Raw genomic sequence first — 20639 nt, 5'->3', positions numbered from 1 at the left:
ATGGAGGAGTACTGATTCATCACCTCAGGGAGGATGTGGGAATCAGTAGGTTTCCTTGCCCATATTTAACCTGAAGCCATGAGACTTCCTGGGTCTGGAGTCAACGTTGAGGACTCCCAGGACAATTCCCTCCCAACTGTATCCCATTGTGCTGCCACCTCAGCTGGGCCTGTCCTGCCAGTGAGACAGGACATATCCAGGTGTGTCTGGAGTACTGCCTGTAAGGTTTGATTCCGTGAATGTGATTATATCAAGCTGTTGCTTGACTAGGCTGTGAGACATTCCTGATGAAGGGCTTTTGCCCGAAACGTTGATTTCCCTGCTCTTCGGATGCTGCCTGCCCTACTGTGCTTTTCCAGCACCACACTCTTGACTCGAGGCTGTGAGACAACTCTCCCAATTTTGGCACTCACTCTCGGATGTTAGTGGGGAGGACCTTGCAGGGTCGACAGGACAGATTCTGCTGTTGTCTTTTCCAGTGACTAAGTGGATGCCAGCATCAATCCTTCAGTTACTCGAGGAGTTACTGGGCAGTGAATAATCTTTACTCTGCATTACTCGATGTATTACTGCACAATGACTAATACTTGGACAAGTAGCCAATGAATTACCTGAAATCTTATTATTCTAAAGGTTACTCCGCAGTGAGTAGTGCTCAGTCAGTATTCAACTCAGGCTGAGCAGACTACTGTCGACTATAGGGTTGATCAGGTAAAGAGTGGGTGACTAGACCAGAGGTAGTGTTTTCCTACCATCTGCTCATACTATAAACACATTATAGCAGGTTATGGAAAAGATACTTAACTAGTTAATGTAGAGAAAAGCTTCCTTCATACGGTACAATCTGAGAATACAAGTAAGAGTACAAGCCCTGAGAAATCTCAGCTTGTGTCGATGTAGGTATTTTGCTAATCAACCGTCTCAGGGATGCTGGACCAGGTAGCACTTGAACCTTGGCCTCCCAGCTCAGAAGTACGGACACTACCACTCCATCAGAAGGGTCCTCCCTGCTTTAGGTATACTGATTACCTGTAGGTGTAGAATAATGTTTCAGTGAGGTGTAATCTATGTGAGCGTCAAATGGTGTGTGCACTTACTCTGCATAATGTCAACTCAAAATTGTAACCAGGACAGTTAATGAACATGTGTATATTGCCACATGAACTGAGTGTTTTCCTGATTCCAGGAGGAACAGGCCAACATGAACCTCTCAAAGTTCCGGAAAGCACGGTACGAGCTGCAAAACGCAGAGGAGCGAGCGGATGCAGCAGAAAATCAAGTGAACAAACTGCGGCCAAAGGCAATGCAGCTCTATGGTTAGGTAAAGAACTGAAAATGAGATTATTGTTTGTCTGTATATAAAATGACACACTCAGCTGCACGATATTCCTTATTTAATACGGATTATAATTCAGCCCAATTTGTGTTGCTCTGAAAAATAAAATTTTTTAAAAAAATCATTTGTGGGATGAGAGTGTCACTGGCTGTGCCAGCATTTATTACCCGTCACTAATTGCCCCTTGAGTATATGGTGGGGAGTTGTCTTCTTGAATCGCTGTAGTCCACCTGCTGTGGGTTGACCTACAATGTCATTCGGGAGGCAATTCTAGGATTTTGACCTAGCAGCAGTGAAGGAACGGTGATATATTTCCAAATCAGGACGGTGAGTGGCTTGGAGGGGAACTTGGTGGTAGTCGTGTTCCCATGTATCTGCTGCCCTTGTTCTTCTGGACAGAAGTGGTCATGGGTTTGGAAGGTGCCATCTGAGGATCTTTGATGGATTTCTGCAGTGTATCTTGTACATAGTACACACTGCTGCTACTGAGCATGGCTGGTGGACAGTCATTGAGTTATAGAGATGTACAGCATGGAAACAGGCCCTTTGGTCCTACCCGTCCATGCCGACCAGATATCCCAACCCAATCTAATCCCACCTGCCAGCACCCGGCCCATATCCCTCCAAACCCTTCCTATTCATATACCCATTCAGATGCCTCTTAAATGTTGCAATTGCACCAGCCTCCACCACATCCTCTGGCAGCTCATTCCGTACACGTACCACCCTCTGCGTGAAAAAGTTGCCCCTTAGGTCTTTTTTGTATCTTTCCCCTCTCACCCTAAACCTATGCCCTCTAGTTCTGGACTCCCCCCACCCCAGGGAAAAGACTTTGTCTATTTATCCTATCCATGCCCCTCATAATTTTGTAAACCTCTATAAGGTCACCCCTCAGCATCCGACGCTCCAGGGAAATCAGCCCCAGCCTGTTCAACCTCTCCCTGTAGCTCAGATCCTCCAACCCTGGCAACATCCTTGTAAATCTTTTCTGAACCCTTTCAAGTTTCACAACATCTTTCCGAGAGGAGGAGACCAGAACTGCACGCAATATTCAGACAGTGGAATTTTCTGAACCCTTTCAAGTTTCACAACGTTAAAAATCACACAACACGAGGTTATAGTCCAACAGGTTTAATTGGAAGCACACTAGCTTTTAGAGCGTCACTCCTTCATCAGGTGATAGTGGAGGGCTCAATCCTAAGACACAGAATTTACAATAAAAATTTAGTGTGATGTAACTGAAAGAAGTGAAACTATCATGATATTCAAACAGACAAAAGACTCAACAGACAATCAAGGCATTTTTCAATGTATAATTTCAGTTACAGCACACTGTAAATTTTTGCTATAAATTCTGTGCCTTATAATTGGGTCCTCCACAATCACCTGATGAAGGAGCGACGCTCCGAAAGTTAGTGTGCTTCCAATTAAACCTGTTGGACTATAACCTGGTGTTGTGTGATTTTTAACATTGTACACCCCAGTCCAACACCGGTATCTCCAAATCAAGTTCCTCAACATCTTTCCGATAGGAAGGAGACCAGAATTGCACGCAATACTCCAACAGTGGCCTGACCAATGTCCTGTACAGCCGCAACATGACCTCCCAACTCCTGTACTCAATACTCTAACCAATAAAGGAAAGCATACCAAACGCCTTCTTCGCTATCCTATCTACCTGCGACTCCACTTTCAAGGAGCGATGAACCTGCACTCCAAGGTCTTGTTGTTCAGCAACACTCCCTAGGACCTTATCATTAAGTGTATAAGTCCTGCTAAGATTTGCTGTCCCAAAATGCAGCACCTCGCATTTATTTGAATTAAACTCCATCTGCCACTTCTCAGCCCATTGGCCCAGTTCCTGTTGAAATCTGAGGTAACCCTCTTCGCTGTCCACTAGACCTCCATTTTTGTGTCATCTGCAAACTTACTAACTGTACCTCTTATGCTCGCATCATTTGTGTAAATGACAAAACGCAGAGGAGCCAGCACCGGTCTTTGTGACGCTCCACTGGTCACAGGCCTCCAGTCTGAAAAACAACCCTCCACCACCACTCTCTGTCTTTGAGCAAGTTCTGTATCCAAATGGCTAGTTCTCCCTGTATTCCATGAGATCTAACCTTACTAACCAATCTCCCACGGGGAACCTTGCTGAACACCTTACTGAAGTCCATATAGATCACATCTACCACTCTGCCCTCATCAATCCTCTTTGTTACTTCATCAAAAAACTCAATCAAGTTTGTGAGACATGATTTCCCATGCACAATGTCATGTTGACTATCTCTAATCAGTCCTTGCCTTTCCAAATACATGTACATCCTGTCCCTCAGGAATCCCTCCAACAACTTGCCCACCACCGAGGTCAGGCTCACCGGTCTATAGTTCCCTGGCCTTACCACCCTTCTTAAACAGTGGCACCACGTTTGCCAACCTCTAGTCTTCCAGCACCTCACCTGTGACTATTGATGATACCAATGTCTCAGCAAGAGGCCCAGCAATCACTTCCCTAGCTTCCCACAGAGTTCTAGGGTACACCTGATCAGGTCCTGGGGATTTATCCACCTTTATACTTTTCAAGACATCCAGCACTTCCTCCTCTGTCACCAACTATTTCCCTACAGTCTATAACTTCCATATCCTTTTCCACAGTAAATACTGAAACAAAATACTCATTTAGTATCTCCCCCATTTTCAGCGGCTCCACACAAAGGCCACCTTGCTGATCTTTGAGGGGCCTATTCTCTCCCTAGTTACCCTTTTGTCCTTAATGGATTTATAAAAACTCTTTGGATTCTCCTTAATTCCATTTGCCAAAGCTATCTCATGTCTCCTTTTTGCCCTCCTGATTTCCCTCTTAAGTGTACTCCTATTTCCTTGGATGCAATGCCAATCAAGCAGGCTGCTTTGTCCTGGATGGTGTCAAGTTTCTTGAGTGTTGTTGGAGCTCCAGCCATCCAGGCAAGTGGGGAACATTGCATCACATAAAAGGCAAAACAGTCGGCAACAATGGTATTTCATCCCAAGTAAATATTGAGTCCTATAGCACGGAGACAGGCCCTTTGGCCCAAACTGGTCCATGCCGACCAAAATGTCCATACATGCTAACCCCATTTCCCTGCACTTGGCCCATATCCTTCTAAACCTTTCCTACCCATGTATTGGTCCAAATGCTTTTTAAATGTTGTTAATGTACCCGGCTCAACCACATCCGCTGGTGGCTCATTCCATATATGTACCATCCTCTGTGTAAAAACGTTGCCCCTTGGCTTCCCTTTTATTTTTTCTCCTCTAACCTTAAACTGATGCCCTCTAGTCCTCAATTCCCCAACCCTGGGAAAAAGACTGAGTGCATTCATCCTATCCATGCCTCTCATGATCTTATACAGTTCTGTAAGATCCCCCTTCATTGTCCTACGCTCTAAAGAAAAAAGTCCTTGCTTGTCCAAATTCTCCCTGTAACTCAGACCATTGAGCCCTGGCAACATCCTTGTAAATTTCTTCTGCACTCTTGCCAGTTCAATAACATCCTTCCTATAGCAAGGTGACCAAAACTGAACACTCTGAAACTGGCCTCACTAATGTCCTGTTCAACTGCAACATAACTTCCCAACTTCTATCCTCAGTGCCCTGATTATTGAAAGCTAGTGTGCCAAAAGCCATCTTCACTGCCCTGTCAACCTGGGACTTCACTTTCAGAGAACCGTGCCCCTGAACTCCAAGGTCTCTCTGTTCCACTACACTCCTTATGGCCTTATCATTCACCATGAAACTTCTGCCTTGATTTGACTTTCAAAAACGCAAGACTTCACACTAATCTATATTAAACTCCATTTGCCATTTCTTGACCCACTTCCCCAGCTGATCAAGGTCCTGCTGCAATTTCTGATAACCCTCCTCACTGTCCGTGATACCACCTATTTTAGTGTCATTGATAAATAAAAAAAATGTTTTAAAAAAAAATTCAAGACAAGAAGAATCAGGAGATATCATAAAGTCACTCCACATGACCACCCAGTGGCTGCAGCATGAAACTAAAATGTGACAGCTGAGATGGACAAATTAAATAAGAAATATTGATAAATATAGAACATAGAAAGTGGAAAAGTACGGCACAGAAAAGGCCCATGATGTTGTGCCGAGGATTAATCCTAATGTAAAATAAAATAATTTAACCTACGCACCCCTCAATTCATTGCTATCCATGTGCATATCCAGCAGTCACTTAAATGTCCCTAATGACTCTGCTAAATATGACGAAAATATTACGACAAGGTGCAATTCTTGTAGAAGTGTGTCCAGCATATGATGTTTAATTATATTCAAGACTAAAACAGGATGGTAAAAGCCAATGCTAACAATATTTATGTATCTAGATTGAGGGGGTGACTGAGGTTGAATTATTTGTTTTAATAAATCTTCATCTTATTGACACTCCTTAGGGTAGCAACTGATGGAATGCAAGATGACTTCATGACCAGACGAGAGCTGCAGTGAAATTTGATTGCTTGAGCTGAGACACTCGAGAATCGAGGCGATCTTGCTGATGATGCTATGTCCAGATTGTGAAATCACAGATTATTGATGGGCTATGACACCTAGAACTTTGCCAATAGCTAAACAAGATTTACAATGAATTTTTAGAAAAAAAATTGTCCGAGGATTTAATGAAAAAAACACTGGCTTTTCCATCAAGTGTGGAAATAGGATTGATTCGCGCTTGTTAGTACAAATGCCTCTGGCACCATCAGTGCTTCATTTAATGCTTTATAGAATTCTGCAGATTCATGAAAACACGCAAACGTACATTTGCCCGATATGATTCAGTATTAGCACTTTTCTGAGTCAGGAGGTAATAGATTCAAGACCCACTGTAAGCGAGGCTGATGCAGTCCCAAGGGATTCCTGCATGTTGCGGGTGCTGTCTTTCACATTTAATGTTTAACCAGAAAATACTCGAAGTCCAATAACCCATTGGCTGAGATAGGTGCAGAAGACGCCACTGTTTGAGGAGTAAGCTTGTCTCCTGGCCAATATTTATTACTCAACTCAGATTAACTGATCAACAACCTGTTGCTGATGAGACATTGCTATGTGGAGATTGACTAGCAGCCATGCTTTTCCTGACATTACAAAGCCATGGAGCATTTTTAAGTGAGAAAAGGACTATATCAGTCCAAATTCTTTCCTTGCTAACTGCAGACCAGTTGCCATGATATTGGTAGAAATGCAGGAAGAAGCAACTGCAATTCCCTCCTGCAGATCTGAGCTCCACCTCCAAGTACCTCCTTATGCAGACTGGAAACAGGTGTCTCTGAGCTTGGTAAAGTATCACCTGATCAGAGTATCCGAGTGCAGAACTGAGAAAATATTGTGTCCCTTATTTTAGATGAGCAAAAATAATTTGTACATCCTGATGACGGATAAGGAAAATGAAACAAAATGCTACAATTAAAACAGAAAGATTTGAAATTGCCTCAAGTTCTAACAAAAGGTCACACTCAACACTTTCAGTTGGCTTGTCATCTTATTCATATTTCCAACAGGGACCATTTTGGCAACTTGCGTTTTACAGATTACATTTAAATAGCAACTTTAACCAACTGAAATCACCCAAAGTGCTTCAACAGGAGCATAAACAAAATTAGACACCAAACCTCAACAGGAGACCTTAGGGAAGTTTAACAAAATATTGGTCAATAAGGTAGGTTTTAAGAAAAGCCCTGAAGGCTAGGGGGAGGAGAAGTTCAGGGAGAGAATCTCAGAGGCTTGTATAACTGAAGGTCTAATATAAATCAGGGATGCAGTTCACTGCAGATAAATCATCGGTGAGTGGTGTTAAACCCATTGAACTTTCAGGAATCATAATAGATATTCTTAAACTGAAATCAGGTCAAATTGAGAACCGTATTTTGAAATGATGGAATCAGTCAATTGAGTTGAAAATATAGAGTGTAGTAAGCACAAATTTCTGAGTTCAGAGGGTCTAGGTTCAAGTCCAGCTCCAGAGATTTGTACACACAGTTCAGGCTGACACTCCCATAGCACAGACTCTGCAGCTTAATACTGCGTCATCAGAGGGGCTGTGTTTTGAATGACACGTTAAGAACATGCGAAAAGAATTGGGGTAGGCCATGTGCCTCCTCAGGCCTGCTTCATAAAACCAGGGCCTATCTACACTACTAGACATAAAAGATGCCGGCATACTATTCAAAAAGCAGCAAGGTACTCTCTCCTGGTCAACATTAATTATTTTACTGATGTTAGTTGAGAATTAATTTGCTCATCATCACTGTGGGAACTTGCTTTGTACAAACTGGTTTCTAGACTTTTTTTGTATGAAATGACCACATTTTATAAGTTCTTACAGAGTGGTGGTAAAGCATTTTCATTCGTACTGAGGCAGTGAAAGGTTTAAATGCAAGCTCCTTTGCTTGATGGAGCTCTCAGCTGAAGTAATGGTAATCACATAAGCCACAGGCAACTCGAGGTTGACTAATAATCACTCTAACTCCACATCCTCCTCTCTCTCGCACAGGGTCTCTCCCATTTCAGTGATACACTGACTCACCCAGAGACAAACATGATCATAGACTGAGATGGCTCCCACAGTTGGAAATGGTGGAAATAACCTATTCTAGTAAATCCAAAAGTTTGATGTTTCTTGATAGTTTGTTGCTTTGCTTTCTCCCTCCTGTTTTGAATATTGCTTTGATAGCTACAATAACTGATGTCATGCAAGAACAATAAAATTGTGGAAAGAATATGACCAATCTTTCTCAAAGCAAAATTTATTTGTTTAAAAAAAATCATAAAAAGTCCAAAGCAATTCCTGGTACTTATAAAATGAAACTTGTAATTGAGTACAAATATAAATAGATTTAAGACTGTCAGAATGCGGTGTAAAATGACGACCCATGAACATTGTGACACCTTTGGAACATTCCCCTGTATGCAGGAAGCCTTGTTCACTGCAGTACATCACCTCTGCAGAGCTACAGCAGTAGAGGAGACTGTTTTGAAGGCAGTAACTGAATTAATAAGCACATTTGGAAGACATAATTGTGAAATTACTCTTGGTTGTCAACGACCATTGAACGTTCACCCTAAAACATCACTTAAAATAATTAAGTATTAACACAACATTAGGTCCTCCATAAAAGCTCAGCAGCTCTGATTTAAAAACAAGAAGCTGCCAAATATTTCAAGTTATTACAGATTTACAAATTATTGGAGAATACAAAAATTGAAGTCCTGAAATAATAAATCAGAACATGTATGAACACGCAGCACGCCCATTAATACTAACCAAGAGAAATGAATATTTTGGGTGGATCTCATTCATGAGAGTATTTCTGACAAAACGTCAGTCCCAGAGGCCTACCTGTTTTCACAGATCTGGTTCATCTAAATGGGAGTCAGTGTTCCATTATTATTGCTTTGAGATATATTTAGTGGCTCGAGCACTTCAAAAACTACTGATGGCAAATGGTTACCAAAGCAGCAGTGATGACATAGTGCTTTATTATCCAGTGTTTGCCAAGGATCATTTGCCGGTGGACCCCTCTGCAGCCTGTGTTGACATGCATTAGCTGCACATCTGAGAGCTCCCACTGACTTTAATCCTACCACTGTGGACAGGATCTGCCCAGTGGATGCCAGGCTTAATATGGGGACCATGCTTTAATCACAAATCTTATTTCAAAAGGTTCCTTCCCCTTGCTTTATAGAAATTAGTATTTCCTCGGTTCCTAGTAACATTCCCATGCTTTTTTGGTTTTGAGTTGGGAAGCAGGATGAGAAGAGGGAACAGCCCTGAAATTCACAATGAGTCAACAGCTAAGAAAACTCTGAATGGCAGAGTTTGATTAGATTTAATTCCCGACAGTGCGGAAACAGGCCCTTCGGCCCAACAAGTCCACACTGACCGTCCCTGACCCATTCACTTACTCATGCACCTATCACTACGGGCAATTTAGCATGACCAATTCACCTGGCCTGCACATCTTAGGACTGTGGGAGGAAACCGGAACACCTGGAGGAAACCCACGCAGACACGGAGAATGTGCAAACTCCATGCAGACAGTCGCCAGAGGCTGGAATTGAACCCGGGTCTCTGGCACTGTGAGGCAACAGTGCTAACCACTGAGCTACTGTGCCGTCCTGCTTGCACAGGATCGGGATGAAAAGAGCAGCCCATTATACTAAAATCATTATGTATCTAAGATCACTGCTCCCAAATGCAGGCGTTATGTGGCACAGTTGAGAGGTAGCTACAACGTTTAATAGCAGCACTAACCATGTTAGGTAACATACATTCCACCCCAGGGATCTGGCTGACAGAGCTCACTTCATTCTGATCAATTCCTCTGTGGCCATCCGTATTAGTTCATTGAAATCAAAGTGGAGATATTTGCGCCAGAATCTTCGATCTCGCCCATAGACCTGAGCTGGATAACATGGGCTCTCTGAGTAAGAAGAAGGGAAAGAACAAGAATATTAGATTAGATTAGATTAGATTACTTACAGTGTGGAAACAGGCCTTTCGGCCCAACAAGTCCACACCGCCCCGCCGAAGCGCAACCCACCCATGCCCCTACATCTACCCCTTACCTAACACTACGGGCAATTTAGCATAGCCAATTCACCTGACCTGCACATCTTTGGATTGTGTGAGGAAACCGGAGCACCCAGAGGAAACCCACGTAGACACGGGGAGAATGTGCAAACTCCACACAGTCAGTCGTTGAGGCAGGAATTGAACCCGGATCTCTGGTGCTGTGAGGCAGCAGTGCTAACCACTGTGCCACCGTGCCGCCCAAATATGTTATTTGTTTGTCAGATAACAACTGGAAAACCAATAAAAACATTTCAGCTCAACTGCACTTGTTAACAGAAAGCATATGGTGGCAGCTATGTTTTGTCTAGACAATAGACATATATACTGTTCAGAGAGATGCTATGTCAGAAAGAGGGCGACAATGGAAATAGATGGAGGTGCCGGTGTTGGACTGGGATGGAAGAAGTCAGAAATCATATGACACCTGGTTATGGTCCAGCAAATTTACTTGACATCACAAGCTGTTGGAGAACTGCTCCTTCATCAGGTGAAATGACAAATGGGAATGGATGCAGTCTAGAACCAGGCACGTGCATGTACAAACACACACACACACACAACATGGCAGCTGGAAGAATTTAAATTCAGTTCGCAAATCTGGAACTGAAAGCTAATCTCAGTTATGGCAACAATGAAACTATCAATGTGCTGATTTTCTTTTTGGGAAATCGACCATCTTACCTGATCTACATTTGACTTCCCCACCTGTACCCCTCTGAAATGACCTACCAATCCACTCAGCTCAAGGGCAATTAGGGATGGACACCAAAAGCTGGTGTTACCAGCAACAGTCACATCCAAGGAAAGAACATACATTTTAAAATACATTTTAAAAGTTCCAGGGTTGCACTGAGGTCACCAATTATGGCCTGCACCACATAGGGTGTTATGCTTGGACTCTAAACACATCAACCCAGAGATCCCATCATCACATAAGGTGAAAATGCATACATTAAATCTGGGAACTTGAGTTCGCAGCAGAAAATGACCATGAAGGTTACCACATTAAAAACCAGCTGTTTGACCAGTTTCTTCTGGGGAAGGCAAGCTCCACGATTCCATTTTCACACTTTGGTGAATGACATTGTGACAGGAGTGAAAACCAAATTAACCAGAATTCCTGTTAGTGATCACTTTTCTACAATACAGAGACAGAGTCTCAGAATAAGGAACAAAAACAGAAATTGCTGGCAAACCAGGTCTGGCAGCATCTGGGGAGAAAACATCAAGTTAACATTTTGGTTTGATAGTTCTGAAGAAGGGTCACTGGACCCCAAACATTAACTGCTTTCTCTCCACAGATGCTGCCAAATGCCTGAGTTTTCCGATCAAGTTCTGCTTTTGTTTCTGATTTTCAACAGTCACAGTTCTTTGTTTTGTTTTTCTCAGAACAAGGAGCATTTAGGTCTGAAGAGAATGTTTTTTTCCCTCCACACTCAGATGGTGGTCAATCTTTGCAATTTTCCACCCTAAATCTGATTCTGACTATATTCAAGACAAAGGTTGTTAAGACCTTTGAATACGAAGAGAAGTAAGGATGTGAGGTTAGTTTGGGAAGATAAAATTGATGGAAATCAGCGATGGTCTTGTTGAGTGTCAGGACACTTGCATGACTGAATGCTTGATTTCTTTTCAAGGCTAAAAAAGTATGGGAGCAAAGGTAAGTCATAGAGTTACACAGCATGGAAACAGAGTCTTCGGTCCAATTTGTCCATGCCAATGAAATATCCTGAACTAATCTAGTCCCATTTGCCACCATTTGGCCCATATCCCTCCAAACCCTTCCTATTCATATACCCATCCAGATGCCTGGAAAATGTTGTAATTGTACCAGCCTCCACCACTTCCTCTGGCAGCTCATTCGACCCTGTGTGTGAAAAATCTAGGTAGGGGAGTCTAAATTAGAGTCGATAGGTTTAAGATGAGAGGAGAAAGAAATAAAAGGGACCAAAGGGCAACTTTTTCACACAGAGGATGGTGCATGTTTGGAACAACTTGCCAGAGGAAGTGGTGGAGGCTAGTACAATTACAAGACATCTGGATGGGTAAATGAACATGAAGGGTTGAGGGGGTTATGGACCCAATGCTGACAAATGGGACCAGCATTCAATCCATCAAGTCTGTTTGACCACTGAATGAGATCATGGCTAATCCGATAACTCAATTCTACTTTACTGCCTTTTCCACATAACCTTTCACGCTCTTCTGATTATCTGTTTAAATCTTTCTACCTCACTCTATATTTCATTCCAGTAACCCTGTCGATCGAGCTTCTCTCTCAGTGACACAGTTTTAATGCTCACTTCAGACCCTCTTGAAAAGCTCACTTGAATGAGACACAAACCGATTCTTGTATAACCATAATCCAAAAGGTCAAGGGGAGGACAGGAGGAAAATTAGCAAAAGACAGCCGGTGGGATTGGAAATTCACTCCAAATCCAGTAAGGCTCAACACGGAAACACGTTTTTAAAGTTTTAATAAATGAGTAGGAGGTGCCTTACCAATACCATGAAATATTCGTGCAATGGCTCTGCCAGAGAACTTCTCATCATGGCGAATAGACAGGAACTGTCGGATATCAGCTCGGATCTGACTTTCCCAGTCTTTGAGCTGAAACAGAGATGCCAATTCGAGTGAAGTCTTACAATCACCGACCCACCCTCTCGAGATGTTCCCGCTTTAGGAAAACAAAACTAGTAGTCTTGGCCAAAAAGAAAATGACTGAGCAATGCCCCTTTCAGTCATTCCGGGAGATGACTGCTGTTAAGTGGCTGGGATTGATTTGATACACACCTTTGGTATGAGACAATTATCTTCCATTGGTCACACTTACCTTTTCTCATCAGGAAATGGCTGAGATTGCTGACATGAGTTGTGTTGGCCATAGCCCTTAGGAACTAATTTGAACCACGTCCCATCTCCAACTATCATAACACTCACTGCAACTAGTCAGTGCCAACAATGTTCTCAATTGTCAAACCCATTTTAGTTACAAAAGTAATGGACCTCAGAACCTAATGTGGCGAAAATGAGCCAATGGAGTTACAAACTCACTCCAATTCCATTAGGGTTCAGCACTGAAAGAACAGAAACAAATTTTTCAAGTTTTAATAAATGGGTTCTAATAAATAATGTTGGAGATGCATTCTTCACTCAATTCATTTTTAAATATCAAACAGCACCATGAAAAGCTCTGGGCCTGTACAAACCTTTGCTCTGGTCAGGTCGTCCTCCCAGTCTTCTGGGTAATTTGTGCTTTGACTCTGGTCATTTTTCTGGTCAAAATATTCTTTCAGCACCTGTTTTAACCGTGAGCTCTTCTCCATAGAAACAGCATCTGCACAGATGCTACAGTTCTTAAAGGCCACACTGTAAGACAGAGAGAGAAAGAGAGAGGGAGAGAGCGAGAGACAAAGAGAGGCAGACAGATAGACAGACAGGAGAGAGAGAGAGAGACAGAGAGAGAGACAGAGAGAGAGAGACAGAGAGAGAATCAGAGAGAGAGAGAGGGAGGAGAGGAGAGGGAGGAAAGAGAGAAACAGTAATTGGTCCTTAATTAAAATGGCTTAACAAATACCACACTTCCAGCATTAACGAAGAGTAATCTGATGAATCCAGTCAAACTTTAGTTAATGGAATTATCAGTACACAAGCCAGTGAGGAGCAAGGTCAATCATCCAATGGCCTACTTCAGGATAATGGCCACCTCCTTTGGCTTTCACTCTTCTTTGCCACTCACTTACTTGAGGACCTTATTTCGTACAAGTCACCTGTGCGTACAAGCAAGAGATTGTTACAGAATGACACTCACTTTTCCAAGTACTTTACTTTAAGAAGTGATGTGTCACCTCAGGAAGCATGTAAAGGTCCTTGAGAGAGTAGATGAAAAGGGAACCAGCATGGTTCCATGGCATGGGGTGCTATTTAGACACAAAATTTGGTTCAGTAATCAAGGGGTAGCCTCGGCCAAAGGATATTGAGTGGAGATTTGATAGAGATGTACTTGATTATGGCAGGTTCAGATATGGTATACAAGTTCCTTAAGAAATGTAACATTCACATCAACATGAGAGAGATCCTTGTTCAGAAGGAACTGACTAGGAGGCAGTTCCTGTATGAGGGATACCATTTTTTGAGAGCAATCACTAGCAAGAAGTACAGAAATACATCTGGTCACACCATGTTTGGAGTATTGTGCACAATTTTGGGCTCGATATCTCAGAAAGGATGCACTCGCCCTGGAACATCTTCAGAGGAGGTTCCCAAGAATAGTCCCAGAAATGAAAAGCTTAACATATTGTTTGACGACTCTGGGTCTATACTCGATGGAGAAGGATAAGGGGGGGATCTGACTGAAACTTATAGAATATTGAATGGCCTAACAGAGTGGGTGTTGGGAAGATGTTTCCACTGGTAGGAGAGTAGGACCAGAGGGCACAGCTTTAGAATAAAGGGAAGACCTTTTAGAACAGAGATAAAGAGAAACTTCTTCAGCCAGAGTGTGCTGAAACTTTGGAATTCATTGTTACAGAAGGCTGTGGAGGCCAGGTCATTCAGTATATTTAAGATCGAAATAGATATGTTCTTGGTTGTCAAGGGGATCGAGGGTTACAGGGAGAAAGCAGGAGAATGGGGTTGAGAAACTTATCAAGGCTGAGCAGACTCAATGGGTTGAATAGCCTAATTTCCGCTCCCATGTCTTATGGTCTTAAATGAAATAGAGATAGTAATGCCAGCAGTCAAAGTCAAGGACCACTCCCACCTCCTGGAAATACCTGCCAAACATGTGGCCATAGCTGTGGCTCTAGGATTGGGCTCATCATCCAAACAAAGACCCCCAGAAGCCCAGACCAGTGACATGGAGTTCTTGAGGTGGACAGACATACTCACAAGCAGATAATGACATGGAAAAGGTACTCCCTTTAGATAATAACACAAGGATAAGGAACAATGATTTAAGGTTTTGAGAAGGAAAGTCTTTTTTAAAAAAATCATTCTTGTGATGTAGATGTTACTGGCAAGGCCAGCATTTACTGCCAACTTCTAATTTCCTTTGAGGTGGTGGCGGTCAGTGGCCTTCTTAAACTGCTGCAGATTGTGAGGAAGATGTAAAGTGGCTTCAGGTCAATTTGGACAAACCTAGTGAACAGGCAAGAACATGGCACATAGAATATAATGTAGAAAGTATGAGGTTATCCAGTTTGGCAGGAGAAGCAGAAATGCATAGCACTTCTTAAAAGGTAAGAGAGGTTGAAAGGTGTGGTTGTATAAAGGGACCAAGGTGTTCTTGTTGATAAATCACGGAAGGCTACAAACAGCAAACCATATGAAAGCTAATGGAGTGTTTTCCTTTAATACAAGAGGATGTAAGTACAGGAGTACTGAATCCTTTCTTCAATTGCAAAGTTCCTTGTTAGACTGTGCCAGGAGTACTGACAGCAATATCCAGTATCTTATGTTAATCTTTTCATTCGTTGGGGGGTGCAAATAGGTTCACAAGTTTTGTCCTGGGATGATGGGACTATCTTATGAAGACAGCTTGGGTAAACTGGCTCTGTATTCTTGAGTTTCAAAGAATGAGGAGATCTCATTGAAACTTACAAATACTTGAAGAAATTGACAAGGTAGATGCAATTAAAATGTTTCCTCTAGAGGAGAGTCTAGAATCAGTTGGCAGAATCTAAAAAATGAGGATTCCACTTCAGTCAGAGATGAGAAGAGTTTGTTTTACTCAAAGTTGCGAATCTTTGGAATTCTCCACCTCAGTGGGTTGTGGAAGCTCTGAGTATATTTAAGGAAGAGATTAATCCATTTATGATTACCAATGACATACAGGCTTATTGAGATGGGATGGGTAAAAGTGTTAGATCATACAGAATGGCTCGACAGACTGAATGCTGTGCCCTGTTCCGAATGTTTTTTATGACATTGCTGTTGGAAAGAGATTTCTAGGACTTTGACCTAATGAGAACAATGGCAATATAGTCCCAATTCAGGATGGTGTGGGGCGAGGAAGTGAAATTGTAAGTTATCATGCAACCTCTGCCCTTCTCCTTAGCAACTGGCAATGGGAGAACAGTGCCAAAAAAATGATGGAAGCAGACGCCATGTGTATTTTCATAATGAAATAGATGTGCATTCAAGGGAAGCAAACTTATAGCGTTATGAGGACAATGTGACAGAATTGGACAAATTAAGTTGCTGTACATGAAGTCAATGGGATGAACAGTTTCCATTTGTTCTGTAATGAATTCAAGACCGTCCTTTGAAGACCCTAACCTGTGCTCTTTTGGACAGATCATACCCACCTGTGGAATGACTTGAAGCAAGCTTTGAGGTGACACAGCGCAGTCTTTTCATGGGCCAGTACTCGTTGATGAAGGAACCTACAAACTGCATCCAGTTCCTCATGGTCAAGATCTCCATAGGATCGGAAGTGGAAGGACAGGTTACTGAATTCCACAAGTATGCCACTCTTCCCTGTGCCTTGAAACCCTATCAAAAGGAGTTTAAAAAAAAGACAAAAATCAAAGCTGACTGAGCAAGATCCCGACAAAGTGAATTTTAGCCAAAGGGAAACATCGACTTTGATGAAAGGTCTATGACCTGTAATGTGAACTCCATTTCTCTCACAAACACTGAATGATCCACTGAATATTTCCCGATTTCCAGCAGTATCCATACTATCTAGACACTGTAAGGGAGACAGCAGGTTTGTCTCGACCAGCAGTTAATGGCTATGTTGCAAACCGCATGTGCGATCAGTCGTTCAAATTAACAGCAGCTGAAAAATGAACTAACTAGAATGGCGAAGAACATAGAGTGAATTCCTCAGTAATTGATTGGTTAGTACAAATCAGAATATGACAGGTTATATTGAAAGAGAGTTGCCTATTGACATCAGTGAAGACAGGGAAGGTTTCATATCCTTCAACCTGGCAGGTAAGTGAAAACATGCTCTACTAAATTAAGTCTAGACAAACATAGAACTTAGGAGCATGGTACAGGTACCCAATCCTTTACCCAAAAGTTTGAAATCCGAAAAGCTCTAAATCCGAAGTTTCTCTTGAAGATTTTTTTCTGCATAACAAGGCTGTTTGGCATGCGAACAGGTGGCCCAAGTTCCCATCCTCTCGAGAGTGCGGTGCTGGAAAAGCACAGCCAGTCAAGGCAGCATCCGAGGAGCAGGAAAGTCGATGTTTCGGGTAAAGGCCCTTCATTGGGAAGGGTTCCCCTCCCCACCCACGTCACCTAGACATGACGCAGCAGCGTGACCCAGCACTGGCAGACACTAACTGTGTCTCAGCGCTCGTACGAGTTGCAAGTGGGTCTGCTGTCTGGTAATTCTTTTTTATTTCACTGTGAAAATGTCATTTATTCTGAAATCCGAAACAACTGGCACCAAGGATTTCGGATAAAGGATTGTGTAGCTGTACAATCAGGATAAGGATCTAGGGTAGTGAAGTATGCACCTTTCACAAAGCAGTATGTGCCAAAAGTATTCAAAAGCACATTTCAGAAAGTACCAGCGTGCTGAGTTATTCAAGCAGAAGGTTAGATAGCTGTACCTGGCAACATGACTACACAGGAAAGATTTCCAGAAGAAACATTAAGATGATTCAATGCAACAAGTGATGCAACAAGTGCGGCTGCACTTGGAGTATTGTGTACAGTTCTTGTCACCGCATTATAAGGAGGATGTGGAAGCTTTGGAAAGGGTGCAGAGGAGATTTACTAGGATGTTGCCTGGTCTGGAGGGAAGGTCTTATGAGGAAAGGCTGAGGGACTTGAGGCTGTTTTCGTTAGAGAGAAGAAGGTTGAGAGGTGACTTAACAGAGACATATAAGATAATCAGAGGGTTAGATAGGGTGGACAGGGAGAGCCTTTTTCCAAGTATGGTGACGGCGAGCACGAGGGGGCATAGCTTTAAATTGAGGGGTGGTAGATATAGGACAGATGTCAGAGGTAGTTTCTTTACTCAGAGAGTAGTAAGGGTATGGAATGCTTTGCCTGCAACGGTAGTAGATTCACTAACTTTAAGTACATTTAAATCGTTATTGGATAAACATATGGACGTACATGGAATAGTGTAAGTTAGATGGTTTTCAGATTGGTATGACTGGTCGGCACAACATTGAGGGCCGAAGGGCCTGCACTGCACTGTAATGTTCTATGTTCTAAATATAATTCAGAGACTGCATTAAAAAGGAGGAAAATGAAAAACAAACATCTTACGGAATGGGATTGTCCAAAATACAGCAATAATGTAGACAATGAAAGAATCATAATCAAGGGTATTCAACCTGGGATACAGTAATATAGGAGTAGGCCATGTCAACCCATCAATCTGTTCCACCATTCAATCAAATCATGGCTGATGGGCAACCTGAGGGAGTGTATATGGCTTTTTCTCCACATCCCTCAACACTTTTTGGGTTAACAAAAGTTATCAATCTCAGATTTAATGTTCACACTTGATCAACAGCAATTGAGTTCCAGACTGCTACCATCCTTTGCACAAAGAATATTTCCGAATTTCACTCTTCATTAAAGACAACAAGGGTACTATAAAGAAAATATGTAGCTTACGTGAAAAGGAGAGTCAATAACCTTTGGAAGTCAGAGTAATACAGTGCAGAAACAAACCCTTCGGTCCAACTAGTCTATGCCGAACATAATCTCAAACTACATTATTCCCATCTGCCTGGTCTTGGCCCACATCCCCCCAAACCTCTGCTATCACTAATAAGAGGAATCTCTTGGCAGAGAGTAGTGAATCTGTGGAACTCTTTATCGGAGGGCTGTCAAAACTGGGTCATTAAGTGCATTCAAGGCTGAGACAGATTTTGAATTAGTAACGTAATCAAAGATTACCGGTAAAGGTAGAAAAGTGGAGTTAGGGGTCTATCAGATCTGCCGTAATCACATAGAATTATGGAGTAGACTCGATGCGGTGAATGGTCTATTCTGCTGCTACATCTTATGGTCTTATAGAACATAGAACAATGCAGCGCAGAACAGGCCCTTCAGCCCTCGATGTTGCATTGACCTATGAACTATTCTCAGCTTGTCCCCTACACTATCCCATTATCATCCATGTGCTTATCTAAGGATTGTTCAAATCTCCCTAATGTGGCTGAGTTGACTACATTAGCAGGTAGGGCATTCCACACCCTTACCACTCTGAGTAAAGAACCTGCGTCTGACATCAGTCTTAAATCTAACACCCCTCAATTTGTAGTTATGCCCTCTCGTACAAGCTGACGTCATTATCCAATAGTAGTAGTGGGGAAATTCTATAGTTGGTGGGTATACAGCTTTTACAGTCATGATTTAAAATCACAAATAACATGACATCTCCCAGCTCCCAGAGCTGAAGGACTTAATGGAACGGATGGAAAATACTGTCAAAAAATGGGAAAATAGAAAGAGGTGGTTTGCACAGCAAAAATTGAGAGAAAATAGAAGCAGATATTTTGCATGCAAGACTTGGAGGAGAGGAATCTCAGCATTATGCTCTATTCTCGAGGAGGTCCTCAGCTCCAACCAATCTCACTTACTCACCTTGCCTGGATTGAGTTGTCCACTGCAGCTGCCTTAGTTCTCGTTTAACTGGCAGTAGTTCCCATCCCATTGAATCAGCCAGTTCCACCACATCAAACTCAACTGAATTGGAGTGGGTATGATCCACACCACGCAGACGCTCTTTGGCGAGAGCCACAGCTATAGGAGGACATCTTCAATTAAACAACAGGCAGAAATTAAACACGACCAGCCTCCTCGAATGTCAAAGCTTCAACATGCTAAGTGATTTAGTTATTGTTGCGGGGCTTAAATTCCTGGGCAACAAGAGGGTGAGCAATAGATAAGTTGGGCAAGGACAGGAATTTGCAATGGGACCTCAACCAGGATCACTTTTTTAGATTAGATTAGATTCCCTACAGTGTGGAAACAGGCCCTTTGGCCCAACCAGTCCACACCGACCTGGCGAAGAGTAACCCACCCAGACCCATTTCCTGTCTGACTAGTGCACCTAACACTACGGGCAATTTAGCATGGCTAATTTACCTGACCTGCACATCTTTGGACTGTGGAAGGAAACCGGAGCACCCAGAGGAAATCCACGCAGAAAAGGGGAGAATGCGCAAACTCCACACAGACAGTCGCCCGAGGCTGGAATCGAACCTGGGTCCCTGGTGCTGTGGGGCAGCAGTGCTAACCACTGAGCCACCATCTACTCTGGTTCTGCCTGAAATCAAGATTGATACAGAAGAATTCGGTTTGCTGTTCTCTTCTCCAGATAGAATGTTACAGGAAGTCCGGGAGAATCCCATACATCACTACCTTGCCAGAACTAGAAGCTGGACCTTCCAAAAGCTGATTTCAAAGGAGGAGCAATCATCAATTCCTGGGAGACTGATTCCCAAATTTAGGCCACCTTTGTCTTTGGGATGAAACAATACAAGTTTGAAATTTTCCCTTTGATTTGTAAGGAGCTAATAGTTGCCACAGTCAGAACTGTGGGACACCACTCCAATTCCCCAGATTTCCTTGCACATGATGATGTTTAGGGGTCACTGACACTGTATTTGATTGACCCTAACCCCGAGGTTGTTAACGTCACCTGCTGTTATGGCCAAGAGTTACAGTTATTCCAGCAGAGAAACCTGATGCCTTTTTTC

The 20639-nt window shown here is 42.7% G+C and overlaps 2 protein-coding genes across 6 annotated transcripts in view; one reads left to right on the top strand and one right to left on the bottom strand.

The window, feature by feature from the left end:
* LOC140480877 (myosin-1B-like) overlaps positions 1-8067 on the top strand; it is a 154548-nt gene extending 146481 nt beyond the window's left edge. The window contains exons 41-42 of the mRNA XM_072576421.1: positions 1187-1321; positions 5779-8067. Coding sequence (XP_072432522.1) covers positions 1187-1321 — 135 coding nt within the window. The 3' untranslated portion in view covers positions 5779-8067. The remainder of the gene's footprint in view (positions 1-1186; positions 1322-5778) is intronic.
* Positions 8068-8109: 42 nt separating this feature from the next.
* The window catches only part of recql4 (RecQ helicase-like 4), a 79191-nt gene continuing 66661 nt past the window's right edge, over positions 8110-20639 (bottom strand). For all 5 annotated transcript variants that reach the window (XM_072576415.1, XM_072576418.1, XM_072576416.1 and 2 more), the window contains 5 exons: positions 19522-19694; positions 16266-16452; positions 13167-13326; positions 12459-12567; positions 8110-9804 (listed from right to left, as the gene is read on the bottom strand). In XM_072576415.1, coding sequence (XP_072432516.1) covers positions 9683-9804; positions 12459-12567; positions 13167-13326; positions 16266-16452; positions 19522-19694 — 751 coding nt within the window. In that variant the 3' untranslated portion in view covers positions 8110-9682. The remainder of the gene's footprint in view (positions 9805-12458; positions 12568-13166; positions 13327-16265; positions 16453-19521; positions 19695-20639) is intronic.

The sequence above is a fragment of the Chiloscyllium punctatum genome, chromosome 8 (assembly GCF_047496795.1).
Source record: "Chiloscyllium punctatum isolate Juve2018m chromosome 8, sChiPun1.3, whole genome shotgun sequence".
Taxonomy (NCBI): domain Eukaryota; kingdom Metazoa; phylum Chordata; class Chondrichthyes; order Orectolobiformes; family Hemiscylliidae; genus Chiloscyllium; species Chiloscyllium punctatum.
The sequence above is the reverse complement of the archived record's forward strand: the minus strand, read 5'-3'. Positions and strand labels throughout refer to the sequence as shown.